The sequence below is a fragment of the Poecilia mexicana genome, unplaced genomic scaffold (assembly GCF_051168715.1).
Source record: "Poecilia mexicana isolate PSO_F unplaced genomic scaffold, ASM5116871v1 scaffold_7, whole genome shotgun sequence".
In the NCBI taxonomy this organism is placed as follows: Eukaryota; Metazoa; Chordata; class Actinopteri; order Cyprinodontiformes; family Poeciliidae; genus Poecilia; species Poecilia mexicana.
In genome coordinates this window covers 5,829,012-5,847,915 of record NW_028263376.1, presented here as the reverse complement: position 1 = coordinate 5,847,915, position 18,904 = coordinate 5,829,012, and the positions used below count along the sequence as shown (strand labels likewise).

Genomic DNA, 18,904 nt, shown 5'->3' with positions numbered 1-18,904 from the left:
AGTGAATCCGTTTGATATCAGAGTTTCCCTTTTTGAAGTGAATTATTGAATTAAATAATTAGATGATATTATCCAATAATTAATAATTGGATAATATCACCCAATTACTTGGATGATATTCTCATTTACTGACATGCACATGTAGTTAAGGTCACATGTTTCTATCCAGTCAGGCTTGTTGTACAGAATCTCCCTGCTTTCTAAACAGAAATGATTTAGCAATATTGGCCTGTAAAGTTCACATCTTAAAGTCCACATTTTATAGAGTTTTATTAATTGATTATGATATGGGAATATCTCTTACTGATGTTCCCAGTTTTCATTGTTAACAGGTACAACTTATTTTTCTGACGCATTGGATATACATTTTGGTTTTGCATTATAAAACAGTTTCACCTGAGGTTAATTCAAATTGACAAGATTGTTGCACATACCTATTGAGGAAAATGTGTCTTTCTTTCTTGAGAGTTGCCATCCAGTTGAAGGGGATTATTTCAATGAATCAAAAAGTGAGCAGGGGAAATTATTTGTTAGAAGCAAATACATTATGTCAAAATGTTTTTGGTTGGGCTGGACGTTAAGCGACATCCAATCAAAAATGACCACAGTTGTGAAGGGTATCCAGATAAAAGCTCCTTTTTTTTCAACCTCAGATCTCCTCCAGGGGGCGCCACTGATCACTTCCTGTAGGCGGCTCCTCACTTTGATGAACTCTGGTTCATCACAGTTGGGCCAAGATAAAAATTGTCTTGTGCCATTTTAAAATAGTTTCAAAATGTTGCTGATATAAAGCAGATATCATTAAGAGTCTTTAAAGCAGGGGTCCCCAAACTTTTTCCTGCGAGGGCCACATAGCTGTTCCTTTCTCTGGTCGGGGGCCGGTCTCAGGTTTTGTAGAAAGAAACCTTAGAAAATTCGTCGACGGGGGGGGGGGGAGGAGGCTGTTCTGTCTTTGAAACTGTCGAGCGGGGGGGGGGGGGGGGGGAAGAGCGCGACGACATATTCGCGCTTTTAGATAGATTTTTACTCAGAATGCAAATGGAAAAAACCGTGAGTGAAACGGTGACTGGGACTGACTAGTATGTATTCCATTGAGGGAAAGTTAGTTTCACTTCTGCTCAAAAGCCCCCTGGTGGTTGAAGAAAAATCCACATATAAACCGGAAAATACAATATATGAAAAAAAAACACTGAATGCTCTCTGGTATGAGGAGGCGGGCCGGATCCCGCATTGTTCAGGGGGCCGGAACAAATGACGTGGCGGGCCGGATCCGGCCCGCGGGCCGTAGTTTGGGGACCCCTGCTTTAAAGTATCATCATATTTCAACAATATTGTTATATTTGCTCATGCATATTTATTTGCTGAAAAATTAATACAGAAACTATGGAAAGCAACTTTTAGTGCCCCTGAAAAAGCTGAACATCTGTAGAATGAGTTTGTTATTTGCTATAACATTTATGACATTTAAATTAATAGAAGTCAAGAACAATCTTAAAACTGTTTTGATCTCTATTGGATATGAAGTCACAGTTTAAAAAAAAAAACTCCAAAAATTACTTTTACTCCAAGAAACAGATCTTGCATTTGTGTTCAAAAACTCATCCCTAAAAAATCTGAACTATCCCTTTTAAATAAAGCCTGGGCAGCGATGGAACCAGCTGCAGGTTGGTGTGCAGGACCGATAAAGACAAACATACTGTAGAAACGCATCAGATGGTAGAATATTAATTCTCCTCACAGTCATGAAATATTAAATCAATTTCCTCAGTTTCCAGAATATTTGAGCTTTGAAAATCCACTGATATTTTGCCCTTCAATGACTTTTGAGCAGAACCATATCATGTCTTGCTCATGCTCATTGTTTAAACAAGCCCTTTTGGTCGTTTTGATATTTTGTACACCACTTATGTCGAATCATTTGCCTTTCATGTACCTGAATGTTGAACACAGTAGCTATTGCTTTTTAATCAAGTTGGGCAATAATTTCTATCTAAATATTAAGATTATTAACAATGTTGAGCACATTAAATTCAGTTTTGTCGGTTTATATATTTATAGCGCCAATTTACAACAGATATTGTCTTAATAGCATTCACATGGCAAAACACTGAGATGATTTAGTGAAACTAAGGTGGTTGCAGTAATAAATTAAATTCTTATCACAAACATATTTTTTTAAAATCTTCTTTTAATATTTTGAATTATGCAGGAACATGTGCTACAAAAATTACTCGTGTGTGTGTGTGCATGTGTGCTTGATTTTGTATTTGTTAAATTGCAAGGACTGTTGTCCTAAAGCACACCACAATGTGGGGACCAAGAGAAGTGCTGTTTGTGGGTTAGGTTTGGACTAAGGTGTGGACTGAGTTTAGGTTAGGCATGTAGTGGTTATGTTTAAGTTAAAGGTTAGACAGTAGAAATTAATGGAAGTCAATGGAATGTCCTTGTAAACACAACATACTTGTGTGTGTTCCCTTCCCTAAGTAACCCTGATGTATCCTGAGGTCTAGTTCCTTAACATCAAGCCTGTTCAGGCGTCCGTTATCCTGTACAGAATGAATATATATTTGAAGCTTATCTGAAATAACTATTTTAATGCAATAATAGGGTGTGCAGTGAAAAAAAAGAAAGATATAAAAACAAATGGGGTCCAGGTCCCTCCACACTGTATAAAGTCAAAAATAAACTTATGTTAACAGAGCGTGATGGAAGCATTCCTGTCGTCTTTGTCATCGAACTGTGAATCAATGAGGCAGAATCAGGGTGTGAACAGAAAAGACTTTATTCAGTTTTACAATATTATCTTGGTTACATTTGTATATAAACTTTTAGATTTTTGTAATATTTTTTACAGAATGACAGCATTTTTTTTTAATCAGATTGCATACGGAGAAAATTAAAAAGAGTACATGCATCCCAAAAATGAACAGCAATAAAAGGAGGAACATGTGGGAATTTACAAGTGTAAGGTCGGTGTTGTTCATCAGTCGTGAGACAAGAAGACAGCAGGAAGTCCTGTCTGAATTTTTTTTTTTTTTTTATGAGTCGTCTGGTTAACACGAGGCACCACAAAGATTAAAAAAGGTGAAATGGTTAATACAGGAGAAAAAAAAACTTTTATAAGGTAATGAAAAGTGCACTTAGTGGGCGGGCCCGGCTCGGGGCCCCCAATGAAATGATATCAGCCATTTCCTCATGAAACACAAAACCATACAACGCTTTACCACCAATTAACAGGCGACCATAATAATATTCAGATTATTCTTTTATTTCCCTCATCCCTCCAAACATTGTTTCTTTTCCCAAAAGTTCCCCCTGGAAAATGCAGTGTTAGTTGTAGCTGCAGCTCAGAGGCTGGAACTGTATTACTCTAGGTCGCCACCTGCTGGACAATATAGAAAACTGCTGCATTCAGACTTTGAATCTCGGAACAGCAAATCAACAATAATAATTAAAAAAAAAATGCTAACACTCACAATGTTTGACTAAAACCTGATCCTCACCGTTAAATGAGAGGAAGTAAAAACAAACCACTCCTACTGGCCCCCGGTATATGGCTGTACACTGGAATTAGATGAGTTTATTTTTGATTCGCAGAACCCAGGTGTTAGTTCAGATTGGATTATTTACAGAAAAAAAGGTGTGCAGAGACTACATCTACTATCCGCATGGCTGCCGATCAACTTCTACAGCATTTAGGAAAGGATGAAGTGTCACCGACTTGGCTCCATACTGAGGAGGAAGATCTGGACTCATGATAGTTTGTGCATGTTTCTTTTTTAAAAAGAAGAAGGAAAAAAACAAAAAAAACAACAAAAAAAAAAACTTACTCTATAGTCCTAATCCTGAATTTAAAAAAAGGAAAAACAGATGCGTACTACACATCAGACTACTAAGTAAACATACAGACAGTACTAAGGATAAAATGTAGAAAAGTGAAGAGTAAAAAAGGTTTTAAGAATATGTTACAGGTAATGAAGGAAAACAATTGTGATGTGAAGTTGAAGGCTTCTTGGTATGAAGACAGAAGAAAAAAACGGTTAAAAATGACAAGAGGAACTATTCTGCAGACATGGTGACGGTTTTCAGCATGGCCGACGATCCTCACACCTCAGGGACGGAGTGGTCCATGGCGGACCGCAGCAGGCCGGTGGACATCCTGGACGGAAAACAAATACAGTTTCCATCAGCTTGGAAATAAATGGGACGCAGTCGCATTCATTACATTTATTCAAGCTCACTGTAATAAATTAATTAATAGCAAAATAATTCAAAATGAGCTGCTAAAAGAGTTTGTGTGTTTTTATTTAGGTTTTATTTATTGTTTTTGGTTGTTTTATTTCTTACAATTCCAGTGTTGAGTTATTTATGAAATTAAAGTTTATTTAAAGGGTGGACTTGCATTAGTGGCAATATATTACTTTGAGATTGTCTGGACAACATTGTGGGGCAATTCATCATCCAGTAAAATTTGTTATTGTGACCATTTATCAGAAATAAATGATGAACTGCTTCGGATGAACTGCAGAACTAAATTTTCAACAGTGTTGCATATTACCATTTCAGAGTAAAACATCACACAATTAAAAAAATACTTTAAAAATACACAGTATAAAGTTAAATATTTGCACTTTTTAGGAGATTCAGCTAAATAGAAAATTGAGATTCAATCTCAGTCAATTTATCAACTAATTACTTTAGAACCAATTATGAATCTAGATCGTTTATATAACATACTGCTTAAATGACCAATCAATAAATTAAAATTTGGGTTTCATTTCATCTTGTACAAAAGAACATTAGCATAAGAGTCATTCAACTATTATTGCAGAGAGTCTGAGTCAAACTATACGTTTAAAGCACCAAAAATATTGACCGCACACTTTTGTCAGTGAGATAACAGAATTTATCTTAAATCCTAAATGAGCAGACTGATTAAAATGGAAGGATGCAGCTGGGCGTACCTCTTTATCATGTGTTCATAGATTAACTTGGGCATGACAGTGATGGTCATGGTGGTGGGGGAAGTGTTCAGAATGTCCTTAATCTGAGAGTCCTAGAAAATACAGAGACACGTCAGCAATTAGATCCTATTGGAAAAACATACAGAAGGTAAAATTAGTACTTACACAAACAAATATTCTAGAACATATTAACATGTGGATGTGTGGAAAACCAATGTAAAAAGAGTCTGTTGAGAAACATTTATGTTGTGATTCTATTCAGTGTGAGTACATTAGTTTAACTCTGGCCATCTAAAATCATTTTAATAAAACATGTAAAGTTGTGTTTATTTTAATCTTTTGACCTTAGTTATATAGTCACTGAATCTTCGATATAAAGTATCAGCATTTATTTCCTTTCAAACAAAACAGTGTATACAAGTGTTGGACTCTGTATCCTAAAGTAGTACCTCTTAGCTAACGGGGTCGTCACCCAAATCTGGTGACATTAGTTTAAGCAAGACGTTGATTCTTTTTCCATTAAAACCTACCGTTTGTAACATTACATTTGGCGAGTTTCCATCAGCTTGCAAAAATGTGATAAGCAATCTGGAATCAACTTTTGGTAAATTATTTTAAATAGTGGATATAGTGGAAGTGTGTTTACTGCATCATGGTTGTGTAAAAGGTGAAGGAAATGCAACTGAATCCAAATGCAACAAGACAATAATTCCACCTAATCTTACTTTTCCTTTGTCACAACCGTAACAATCCCACTCTGTGTTGAATTCTTACAGCATCTAAGAGAATTTTACAAAACCGTGACTGATGGGCATAAATGCAGTCAGACCTTGAGTCCGATGACGTTCTGTCCGTTGATTTCACAGATGTAATGTTCGGTCAGCAGGCCGTTGCGAGCAGCAGAGCCGTCTTTGACCAGGGAGGTGATTTTTCCAGACTTGTAGATGAAGCCCACATGTCCTGAGCTGTCTTTGTGCATGGTGATGGTGCGCTGAAAAGGTCTTGGAAAACAAAAAATTCACAGCGGACCATCAGAGATTTACAAGGGTAAAGCTTCAGTTTTGATGTCCTGGATAAATTAAAATGTAGGAATAATAGATCATGTAACATCAAAAAATAAAGTAATGACCTCAGTTCTTTACAGTGACTAGGTGGGTGTTTCCTAATACTGATGAGCTAATTAGACAGAATTTCCTCCAGTATAAAATAGAAATGACTGGAATTACTGTTTTATGTCATGTTTTATTCCCCGCCTCTTCACATCAAACGGTCCTCACCTGTCCCTGACCACCATCTCGATGCGGGTCTCTGCCGCAGCTTTAAGAGCCTTGTGGGCCTTGTCTGTGCTCCAGCCAGCGCAGTTCTGTCCGTTGATCTGAAGAACCTGATCCCCAAAGCGCAGCCCGGCCAGGGCGGCGGGGGAGTTGGCCTGGACCAGCTGGACGAACAGCCCCTGTCGCCCCAAACAGTCAGTTAGTGAGCGGAGCAGAGAAAGAGAACGGAAGAGAAGTTAATGTATGAACTCTTATTTGAAATTAGGCAGAAACAAAGTTTTGACAGTTTGTCTATCTGTAGGTTAGTGCGCTCTGTGAGAGAACCACATGCCTTATAGCATACTCTGTAGTACTAACATTTGGTCTACCACCTATTATTAGAATTAGCCTTTGACAAGCAGGAATGTCACATAGATGATCAGTTTGTGTAGTGTAGTGGTTATCACAATTTCTTCACACACAAAAAGTCTCAGGGTTAATCAAAACATCATCCAACTCAACCCAGAAATCTCTTATTTTCACACACAAATAAGTACAGTGAAAGAAAGGGCCCACCTCTACAGAACTTCAAAAGCACTTATGTGGAACAAGGCGTTTAAAAATCAGTGTGTGCTAAATAATTTATGTGCGGCTAAGACGCAGGCGAGGCGGTTGCTGACTCACATTGTCGATGGCCCTCAGCCGGAGCCCGACCTTCCCGTCCTGGTCCTTGCAGAGGATGATCTCTCGAAGGCCGGGACGGATCTCTGCCCTCCTGATGCCCATGTCTGTTCCTGTCACGGGGCGGACCATCGCCCCCACGCCAGAGCCGGAGGGCAGCGCCACCTGCTGTGTTGGAGGAGCAAAGAAGAACAAGGAGGTTCAGAAAGAAGAAGAGGGAAGATTGTGATTTAAAAAGAGCTATTTAGATCAACTTATTTTGGTAAATTTAGAGTAACTAAGAAGAAAACAAAATAAAGTACCGTTTTCCAACCTACAATTTACCAACAAAGGAATAGGCTGACTTAGCCACTATTTTCATAGACTCAAAATGTCAACAATATCGAGAGACATGTGCCATCTATATATAAGAGGCATGCAGATCGGCCACCGATCATAATCGGCCGATTTCCATGAAAAAGTGTATGATCGGTGATTGCCGATCACGGTCTCTTGTTGCAGATCTCACAAGCCGTTCACCTGCTTCTCATTTCGCAGCCTGCCCCTGCAGCTGGTCTCCTCTTTTCCTTCACACTGCGCAAACGCACAGCAACAAATCCTAAGCGATGTCTCATGACGTTCGGGAGGACGTCCTTTGAAGTTTCATTTGGACGTCGATCAAACGTAATCACCGGACGTTCGGCGGACGTTCAAGACAACGTTAAGCGGATGTGCTCCAAACATTCAATGCTAGCTGTGGTGGCACTATAACGCACTGAGTGAATGGGGAAGTTTGCGTGTTGCGGCGGAAAATTGAAGCACGTGGGGTGAAGCATGTCAAAATGCATCAACACGACGAATCTAGTATGGCATAAAAACAGTGCCATACTTGACGGAGTTTGGCTACATCGAGGCTCACTGCAGTAAAAAAGACATACGGAGAATCAGATAGCAGGTAAAGCAGCGCACAGCTACAAACACTCACCCGGATTAGCATGACGGTCAGAAAGCTAACCCACAAAATTATTTAAGTCTATTTAAGTCTTCGAGCTGCGATGTAAGAGGCTGGTTCTGCTCTCGCTGTTGAACCGCTGCTACGCTACAGGTAGTAATATTTCACAGACGGAGCGCCGCTTCTGCTCCACCTGGTAGTGACTCTCACACCGAAGCTCTGCTTAAAGCTGCAGCATCTAACTTAAAAAAATTAATTTTGCATACGTATTAAAACTTCCGCTGTCCTAACATGAGACAGATAATCTCTGAAAAAATAATCGATCTCCTCCCTGATCTGCATAATCACTCCGCTAAGTTTGTCGAACTTCTAAAAAATGTTCAACAAATTTTCAGGCAAATAGAATTAAATTTGGTAAATCTAAGAAAAGTTTGGTCAGATTTAACTTCAAACAGTGAGAAAAAGAGTGTCTCACTGTTCAATGTATGTAAATATTTGGTTTCAACTGTACATGGGTACACAACACATATACATCTGAATACCAGTATGAGCTTTTATAATTTTACATTTTAAGACTCTTAAAGCTCATCGAAACAGCACATAATTTGAGATCATTCGATCAATTCCACATTTTGACACTGATAAATATTTCAGTTGTATGTGGGAGGACTGCGTTTCATCTCCTCCTTCAGCAGGCAGAACAATTAAAAATGTCTCATGAAGCTCTTTAGAAATCTCACTTCTTCAGCTTTCAAACAGAAGATGAAAAAAGTGAAGCATCAAGATAAGAGTTTGAATCAAACAGCAGAAAAGCTGACAGGCTGGGGGTGGGATCAGGCTGCTGGAGGAGCGTGAAGGGATCACAGTCTCCCACTCAGCTTCAGGCCTGCAGTGAGTCACTCTGCAGACTGGATCTCCTGCTCCTGCTGCATTGAAGCCAAAGCAGCAGCTTTCTGTGTCTCCAATCCAGCCTGACCTCTTCTGGTTCTCTTTTAAAGGGGCAGCATTATGCATTTTCCAGGCACAGAAAGTTCTTTTACAGCTCAATCGAGTAACTATGTTGCCATCAGTTATAGAAAAGTTATGACAAAAATGACTTAAAAGAAATGTGACTTCATAATTTAATTCCTTGAAATTAGGCATCTGTTTCTTTAAGAAACTCCAGCTCTTTCTGAGCATTTTGCACAGCTGAATGGTTGCCATGGCGATTAAAGGATTTTTGCAAACATGCATGAAAGAATCAAGGCAGCATTTCAGGTATGTTTTTAAAAGTCCATTTTACATAACACTTCCTCTTTAAAACAAACTAACAAGTCTGATGATAATGATGAAGCAAACAAACTCTAAACTGCTTACATTGTCAGCCACAGGAACAAGAGCCAGGTTCCTCTGGACTTCATCGCTGTTGAGGGCCAGACCCATATAATCTCCCAGCTCCTCCAGATTAGGGTACAAGCCTGAAAAAAAGAGGAGATGCAAGATGAAAAAAAAAAATATGAGTGTGAGAAGACAGAAAAGATGATCCGCCCTCTACTGGATAATAGCTTCCAGAAATTCAGTGAGGTCTTTGTTCAACTTTGAACACGGACACAATCAGCCCTTCATTCACAGGCGTAAAAACACCTGATAGAATGTCAGATGATGGCAGCCATGTTTTACAACAGCAGTGTTCAGTTACAGATTACTGGAATTAGCAGGTTTTTCCTGTTTGTGAAAACATGAACACATAACTGTATGTGTTAGTTACTCGTCTTCTTTGGTCTTTAAACAAATATATAAACAGAAACAAAACAATGAGGTGATGCTAGTCATGATGGCCTGCTAAGTATAAACAAGGAAACAGGAGAAGAGTCACCCTGACCAGCAGGATGGAGATTTAATAACAGGAAGTAGCTGAGGCGTTACAGCGTGATTACTAATGGTACTAAAACAAGACATTCAGTCAAATAATGAATAACAATGACCAGCAATAATGTTGATTGATGGGTTTCCAGTTTGGAAATAAAAAGATTGAAAGATTGTTGCCAATTTGGCCTCATCGTTGACGGCGACGACTATAAAAGAATAAAATAAAAAAATCTGTCATTGCCTATATTTTCAGGCAACACAAAATTTTGAGGATTTCATCTTTTTATCTTCTCCAAATTCTTAAAAATTACAATAGTTTTCCTCCAGACTATTGGAGGAAAACTATGCAGACTGTTGCATGTACTGAAAGACTATAGCAGTAAGTCTGTCTGTGTCTTGAGTAAACCAATGTGGTTGCAGACCTTTGTCTGTGCTAAAAATGTCAAACAAACACGGTGGATAGAGAATCTGATTACTCTCTAATGAGCTGCTGTAGAACACATGGAAGGTTTTCAAAAGTACTAATTTGACTGGCAGATTACTGCACTTATAACAAGACATTTTTCTTTTGTTATCTGCCAGTGGAACCAGTACTTCATTAATATTAAGGAATAAATGACTTAAAACAAGCTCCTATATCTTGCTGAAAAGTTACTTGTAAGTTAGTTTTGTCTTATTTCAAGCGCAATAAGATATTTGCACAAGAAACGAGGCCAGAAATACTTAGTAAGGCTGCCTTGGCAGTGTGGAAATGAATTTTGCAGAAGTAAATATAATATATGTCCAATACACTAAGGATAGAGGCATTAAAGCATGCTGGCATGTCAATACTTGATGAAAATCTTCCTTGAACAGCAGAGCCGCTGATATGTTCAGGTTTAATGGGACAAATCTTTAAACCTATTAATTTTATATTAAAATAATCTAAAATCAGCGTTTGCATTTTACAATAATATTTTTGTCAGTAATTTTACCCTATTTCATCTCCTTTTCCTTTAACTAGACTCCATTTTTCCTCTCGAGCTCGCTAAATACCCGTGAGTCTCTCCTTCACCTCCCTTCGCCCTATCCCGGCACAACTGCCAGAGCCTGTCGCCATGGTGACTCGCAGCGAGCTCTGCTGAGGTGAAAACAAAAGAGGAAAAACCCACAGGACTTTGCATCCGAATAGAGACAGAGGAGTCTCTGAAGGGGTGGGAGAATGGGATGCAGGAACAAGGGAGAAGATTAGCAAAAATTCCACTGTTTCTAATCTCTGCCTATCTTCAGTCAATTTCCGATGATTCTGGATCAATCATGTGGCCCACTGACAGAATTTCACACAAAATAAGGACACAGACACAAGCACAGAAAAGAAGAGCAAGAAATAAAAACATTATAGGAAACTTTAGATAACTGGGGGTGGTTCTGTTTTAAATGCTTTAGCACTGGCAACATGGCGTGGGACTCACTGGATCCTGGCATCCCAGCAGTAACAGGCTGAGGCTGGTAGGTTCCCTCAGTGATGGCCGGCATGGGGGCGGTGCTCTGTGCAAACTGGGCCTGAGCCTAGAAAGCAATCAGACACAGCAGTCAAATGAAAGCTTAGTGAAGTAGATTCCATTCAGAACAACAGAAAAGGACAAAACAGAGACATGGTGAAGGTCTGGGGAAAGATAAGGTACAGGACAACACACTGCAAAGGGCAGAAATGATCATGCACTTGTTTGGTTTCAACTACGCCAAACATAATTCTGGATAAGTGTTACATAAAGTAACATGGAAGCCAAACAAATGAGGGCTGAGTTAAGACTAGAGAGGCACTCAAAAAATCTCTGTTGACTTGAGTGCGACAATTTTAGCTTAATCAGCCTTTACTAGTGATTGTTTTTTTTGTTTTTGTTTTTTTAGAAACTCACAAACATTATCATTTTCTGATGAGTAGACTAACCATATTTAACACTAGTAAGTGCACACAACACACTTTGGTGTGGTGGTTGATACCAAGTGAAGAACATTCAAAGGGACTATTTTTTTTTTTTTGCTAAGTTCTTGTTATGATTTACTGTTGTGTTAATGTTGCAAACAACATTAAACAATTAATGGATGTAAACAAATGATGACCACTCAGAAAAACGTAAATGTTGTTCTTTTATCTTCTCAGATCCCAGATCTTGCAGAGACATTGGAACTGGCTAAAACCTGATTTCCCCAAGAATCTTATCTCTGCAACATTCTTCAGTTTAAATAGCTGGGATCTAGTTAGCTTCTTTCAAACGGGCTGGTCTCCTTCACATACGCTCACGTAGAATTGGTTACTACAACCAACAAATAATATCTTAGCATTTTGGTGAATCGACATGCTATAAACAGAGACATAGCAGCACATTTCTCTTACCTTGATGACCTTGTCGACCTTGAGGTCTTCCAGGGATGGATACAGAGACATTCTGAGAAAAACAAAACATAAAATGGCTGTGAGCAGCAAGATTTTACCTTAACTCCATGCTATCCATTAGCATAGAACTTAAGCTACATTACTGAAACAACTGGATCAAACTACTCTGTGAAGCTGAAATGCATTACTGGAAGATTAGGTTAATAAAATATTAAGACTTCAGCCTTTAAAGCCAAACACAGGCAGTTCTAAAGAAGACTTTGCCACTTTAACAAACAACAAAGACATTTTATCCTAAATAAACTAACTGCAGCCTTAATTGAAATAACATGAAGGAAGCAGGAAAGAAAAAAGTGGACACAAAAAAGGATTGTGGTTCTCCATTATAAATTCCCTTAAGGTCTCCTGAAAGCACAGTTTAGCTCCAGCGCCATTAGCTTGGATATAAGCATGACAGCAGCCTGAAGCAGTATGCGGAAATGAAAGGAAATCAGCTGACTGAGGTTGAGCAACAGCTCAGCCCAGCAGGGCGAGGCTCTCATGAAGATAACAGATACCGAACAGAAGCGCCACGAATCCTCTCAAATGACTTCATTACCCACAAACCTACTTCTGCTTCAACAAATGAAAAGAACTGGAAAGGTCAAAGTCCACCTGTGGATTTACTGCAGCGGTAGCTGTCGCTCTTTTATCTGACTGTCCGCTTCTTATCAATGTTCTGGAAGGAGGTTTTCTAAAGGCAAACATTTATGTTGGGTTTTATTTGACTTGCACCAAACAAAAGATTACAGAAACACCACCTTGTCCAACTGAGGAAGGTGATTTATCACTGACATTAAGTTCCATCCAATCATCCACAGATCAAGGCTTCTCTTATTTAGCCCACTGGGACTGTCCGAATCGTCGGGATTCTTAGTTTTACTATTTTCTCCCATTTGTTCAATGAAGATATCAAATTAAATACAGAAAATGTTGACGAGAAGTCATTTTTCCGCCATAATTTGGTGCACACATTGACCCCTCATAGTGCATACCCACTTTTTGTACCACTGATTAACTGTAGTTACTGTGTATAGCTCAGTGATACAAATCACTAGGGTGCACCGATTTATCGGTGCCGATTTCCTTCATTTTGGGAGATCGGTGATGGCCAAGTCTTTGGCCGAAGAATACACTGTTACCATCAACTGAGGATCTGATCTCAAATTATGACTCTTTATCAAACCTGCTGTTAGATATAATTTATCTGAGACACACAAACACACTGCCTTACAGAAGAATACAGAAGTTTTTTTAAAAAACATCCTTAAATCAGGTGTGAACTGATACACGGTTAGTATCAGTTCACAGTGCATCACACTTGACTTAGTCGGGTACAAAACTACCAAATTAGAAAATGAGCCTTTTATTTGTTTCCTCATCTTTCTCTAAAATGCGAAATGCAAAGGTTGTCAGAGGCTGCACAAAGATGGAAACAGAATGGGGCAGAGGGGCAAAATATGGAGAACCAAGAAGGGGTAGAACATCCTGGCTGCTATTGTTAGGCTATGATCCATAAAGATCATAACCCAAATCTAATACCTGCTCTCAACTGTTTTCTCATCAGCCAAGCCTCTCTGTAGATCATCAGCTAGGAAATTTGCAAACTGCTAAACAGGAGACTATTCTGTGTAACATGATCCATATATTGAGCCAATTATTCAAATCTGTTTTTTCTGGTGCAACAGAAATAAAACGTAGCTGGCTGCTACCTCTTTCATAAAAATAAAAAAAATAAAAATATATGAGGACGAAATAAAAAGCACAATATTTCATCCAATAGTAATAATATTAAGGACAACTTTACAAGTCTTTCTACCCAGTGTCCAAATTCGATATTGATTTTGGAACTTAGTCCGAATTGGTATCGTATTACATTGGCATAGATGTTTAAAATCTTTGATACAAGCAATCCAATCCAGCATTTAGTCCACTCCAGAATTTCTATCCCGCATGCCTGTCATGATAACAAATTTTGCTGGGCAATAGATAAACTATAATATTGTTGTTTTGAGACCCTTTTCAAGTAACGTAATGGTAATGGCATAATAACGCAGGAACACAATCTCCAACATCAATAAAATTTAAAATTCTAATGAACATTAAACACCACAAGACATTTTAAATATCCAAATTAAATTAACAAAACAACAAACAAAATTAATTATGAAGTCTCTGTAAACAAAGAGGGGCTAGTTGAGGCCAAAGCATCAGACTGAAAACTTTCATCATCCAATTTTTGGTAAAAAAAAAAAAAAAAAAAAAAAAAGAGAAAAAAAAAAAACTCTAAATCATGTAAACGGAAATTACTGAGCTTGTTTTAATTTATTATCCGATTGATTTATTGTGACAAGTCTATTCAGGCAGTACTTGTATCCCTCACACAGACCCACTGATTAATAATAAATAGGTCAGTTGTTTTCATACCTATTGTTGTGGACTGCTGTTCTCTGAGTAATATTACTTTATCAAGCCTTTTCTGTCATTCCACACTATAAAATGAGTAATAAAAGTATAAGTGGGTCAATATTGGTATCAGCCAATAATTAAAACTACGATATTTGAATCATATCGGAAGTGAAAAAGTTGTATCGGGACATTTCCGATAACGATTAAAAGGAGAAGTCCTTGTTATTAAATATGCTAAAAACATTCTTCAGGATGTAAATCAAAGTGTCAGTAGTTGCAGATCTAGGAGTTCAGTCCATTGCACAACAATGTGTGTTGGTCACAAGACATGTGGAACACTTCCTCATTGCAAAATAGAAAAACACCAATAGGTGTGACTGATCGATATCAAAACTACTAATACTGATAACAGTCGACCATGGAACGACTTTGCTTTCCTCTGAATTACCAGAGAAAGCTAAAACACCACACTGAGTTTAAACAGACCCTTCCCACATAAATGCACCTTCCCAAATACCAAATGTTCAATATTCCCACATTGCTGACTCATGTTTACATAACCACAGTCTATGTGCACAGAGACCTGCTCTGACACAGACATGTCAAATCTGCAAAGAGCCCCCAAAACAAGTAAATAAGCCAGCCACGATCGCATCACTGAGACACCTCAGTCCTCCAGCTTTACTCCGGCCACTACTCTATTCTCTTCTTCACACTCCTCACACACACAAGCGCATCATTGTGTTGGCGCACAAAGAAGGCCATTTTAAATATCTTCTTCTGTTTACTTTTCAGCGATGCGTTTGTTTGCTTTGTGTTCTTCTCTCAGACCGACCTGCGGACTCGACGTGAATGGGACTGAAGAGAAAATGGGAGTTTGAGCAACTCTTGATGACATAACCTGGTCCTCTAGCAACGGCAGTGGAAGTTAGTCATCAACATAATTTATTGCATGATTTGTAAGATGAAAAAGTATAATATTAAGTCACAACTGCCAATTATTTTAAAGTTACAAGCAAAACTTTTCTTTTCTAGAAGACAAACTCACTTCAAATATAACTCATCACCAAATCTACATTTAATGGTTGGGTATTATTCTTATTTAGCTATTTTTCTGCAAATCAGTATTTCTATTAAATATTCTTCTATTTGTTTGTTTGCAATTAAGTTCCCATTTCAAAAATATTTAACCAAGACTTCTGCTATTTTTTGTTTTCAACAATTATTCCCTCTGGCGTTGGATCCTGTGAAACTGGGAGGATTTTTTTTGCTCTTACTTTTTTCAACTTCAGGACAACTGATGTACAACCCTGACAAGGTATGTTTTCTATAACTGGAAGAAGCTAATTAGCATCTCAAAAGTCCAAATAATACCTGAATTACAACTCCCAAAACCCAGAAGAGTTGAAAAGGACCAAAGCGCATGGAGAGAGGGAGAAGCAAAAGCAAAGGAGGAGAGTTAGCAGAGCTGCTAACAACTGATGGTGTCTAACAGGACATTTTACTGTATTGTTTCTGCTGCCTGGAAGTTGAGCCTTCAGTATGTCATGTATAGCGGTCATGACACTGTCAAAAAGCAACAGTCAGAAGTTTCTTCAGATTGTTGCGAGACTAACTGCTACCAGGATCACAGTCCACAACAACTCTGAAGATATGTGAAGGGCAGGATTTACGGCGACATTTAATTTCCCAACAAACCACCTATAGCCATACCAACCCTCCACACCATCGCCATGAAGACTCCACGAGAGGGCAGAACTAAGAAAAAAAATCCCATTATTGAAAAGGCAGAAGTTGTTCAGGAAAGCTAGCAGAATTTCAGACTGATTGTAAAACAGAAACAGAGTACTGAATTTACTCATTTCATGAGTAACGAGTAAGTATGAAAACTTGGCAGATTAAATATCAGTAAGTTCTTTCTCAACACTCGGCTGTTGTGTTTACTAAAGACAGCTGATTTTATTATTATTGTTATTATTATTATTATTATTATTACTACATGTTTCTTGTGATGTCATCAGTCACAAGAAAGCAGAGTTAGCCTGGTCACCTTTTGTTTGTTCTTTTCCAATATGTTTTATTTTCTATCCTGTTGTGGAAATCTACCTTCACAAGCCAGACAGTTATGTATTCTCATCTTTAGTATATTTGATCTTCCTCGTAGTCCAAGTAATATGTAACGAGGTCAGAGAAATGAATGCAAACAGTAACTCAAACAGAAATACTCAGACAAATAAGCAAACTCAGTCACTTTCCTCTGCTTCTATTCAACAGTAGTATGTGACAACCGCTATTAAAAGCAGGCGAAAGCTGAACAGCTAACTTCAGGAGGCCTGGATCCAAGAATGTGGTGTTTTTGGCAGCTTATTCCGGTCTACTGACATGGCTGGGAAAGCAAAAAGAGGAAGGGAGAGAGGGAGGTCGGAGGACTGATGGAAAAATATGAAGTGACCCACACCCTGAACGCTGTAACTGCTAAATATGTCTTCCATTACATCAAGTACAGGCAAAAAAAAAAACCCACGGACATAAAAAGACAGTTGTTGTATTTATTCTTATAGGTGATGTAAGTAAATAAATAAATAAATAAATAAAAAGGGTTAGAAATGATACATGCGGTGTAAGGTGATCTCGTCTAGATATAAAAACTAATAATCTTAATATTAGTTTAGGTTGTTTTCCAACCTAAACAACTTTATTAGGGAACTAAGGTTGTATTTGAGACACAAAACCTCGCCAATCAACGTAAGCTAGCCTTACTGCATAATCATTAAAAATTAACAAGCCTGACTGGTTTTAAAAGACTTGTTAACCACTTCAAGACCAGGTAGGAAAAAACCCCGATACAAGTAAAAGCACCGTCTGTGAAAATCTGACGGCAGACAGAAGTCGCGGAGCCGCGACGCAGACCGTCTTTGTTCCGACATAAACAGCGGAGGAGGTGGAGGGGAGCTAGCCGAGACGGTGCTAGCTTGGTGGGGGAAACGAAACCCTTCATCGCTCAGAAAGGGTTCACTTCAACACTAATAGAAACAACAGCCTCACCTGTTCAGTGTTTGCGTGGATATCAACTCGAACCAACAGGACCAACAGGACTCCCAGAGAGTAGCGCTCTCGCTTTATTTTGCTGCTTCTTCGTCGCTGTCTGAAACCTGAAGGGGACTTCTGGAAAGTGATGTCACTGCTGGCTTCCTGCTCCGATCCACGTCAATCAGTGTTGACGCCGTAAGCCACGCCCCGTATCGGTCACATGAGTCATGACTCACCCTTACGTTTTTTTTTTTTTCCCGCTTTTTATCGACATAAAGAATTTGGACAGTACATTATAAATAGCTTTGACTCCTATGACAAGGAAATTGGGGGAAAACATTTAACTTTTGTATCTTTTTTAATGTATTTACGGGAATAATCAGTCTAGATTCTGTTCATATTAATTACTGTCATGTATGGATGCCATTTCTTTCAATAAAGATTTGGAAGAAAAAAAAAGTCAGACCAGCTAACCAATAAGATTTCTACTGGAAAATTGATATATGAGCAAGCACACTTCTGCATTTTTATGGGATAATTTCTTGGAAATTGTGATATTGGTTGGAAAAATGTTTGCTACGTAGTAAATATTTAATAAAAAATAATTAAATTCCCTTCAGTATGCCTAAATATTCTGCATTGAACCAGTGTAGACCCAGCTTTAAAGTAATCCCCTATCTTTTCTGGAACTGTCCTTAAACTGTCCTTTTCACGTTATTTTGGAAAGACACAATACATACAGTATTTTATGCAAGTATGTTTTCCTGTTCACTTTAGATTACTGTAACTAAGACCAGTATTATTGCAATTCACCTTTATAGGCCTACGAGTTTTTATGTAAAAACAATATTTTCAAAATCATGCTATTATTAAAATTAATGAATAAGTAAAATCTTTGGAGGTCCTATATGCTGGAGACCAAAACACTTTGTAAAGAAATTTCAATTATAACCTCAAAGATATTTTATGATTTTTAATATATACTACTTGTATTTTTGTATTCTCATGCCTACCTTGCTGTTGCAATAATTTATTGTACATGCTCTGCATAAATAAAGGTGAAAAATTAAATAAAATGCAAACCAAATCAACATATTTTTAATCTGGTTGGGATTATAAAATTGAAAAGTTACTCATTAAATGATCCAGGTTTCTTCCTTGCTTATAATAACTTGTCTTCAGTACTACATTATGAATTCATATAAGAGCTAACAAAAAATCTAATGTCTTTCTAATTCAGCTCAATAACACTTTATTTGTCCCAAAAGCAAATTAAATGTTGTCATAACTCATATAATCCACATAATTGTCAAAAGGGTAATTGTGGATGGTGAAGATGTAGACAGGAAGCATCTCTGGTAGCAATCACTTT

At 38.1% G+C, this 18,904-nt stretch overlaps 1 protein-coding gene across 2 annotated transcripts; it reads right to left on the bottom strand.

Moving 5' to 3' along the window:
* Positions 1-2,758: 2,758 nt before the first annotated feature.
* LOC106919832 (syntenin-1-like) lies at positions 2,759-17,698 on the bottom strand. 2 transcript variants are annotated; one of them, XM_014990464.2, is made up of 9 exons: positions 17,548-17,698; positions 12,055-12,106; positions 11,129-11,225; positions 9,186-9,286; positions 6,902-7,066; positions 6,242-6,417; positions 5,794-5,965; positions 4,965-5,056; positions 2,759-4,159 (listed from the first exon to the last, which is right to left on the bottom strand). In XM_014990464.2, exons 2-9 carry the CDS (start codon positions 12,103-12,105, stop codon positions 4,105-4,107), a joined length of 909 nt encoding a protein of 302 aa, XP_014845950.1. In that variant the 5' UTR covers position 12,106; positions 17,548-17,698; the 3' UTR covers positions 2,759-4,104. The 2 variants fall into 2 exon arrangements, with proteins under 2 accessions (XP_014845950.1, XP_014845951.1); XM_014990465.2 differs by having other exon boundaries at positions 6,902-7,063.
* Between the last annotated feature and the right edge of the window lie 1,206 nt (positions 17,699-18,904).

Bases quoted from the DNA above. Each gene is read 5' to 3' on its own strand.
- LOC106919832 (XM_014990464.2), bottom strand. From the start codon at position 12,105: ATGTCTCTGTATCCATCCCTGGAAGACCTCAAGGTCGACAAGGTCATC. The intron at 9,287-11,128 runs GTGAGTCCCACG...TCTTTTTTTCAG, and splicing joins TGCTGGGATGCCAGGATCCA to GCTTGTACCCTAATCTGGAG. The intron at 7,067-9,185 runs GTAAGCAGTTTA...CCTCCAACACAG, and splicing joins TTGTTCCTGTGGCTGACAAT to CAGGTGGCGCTGCCCTCCGG.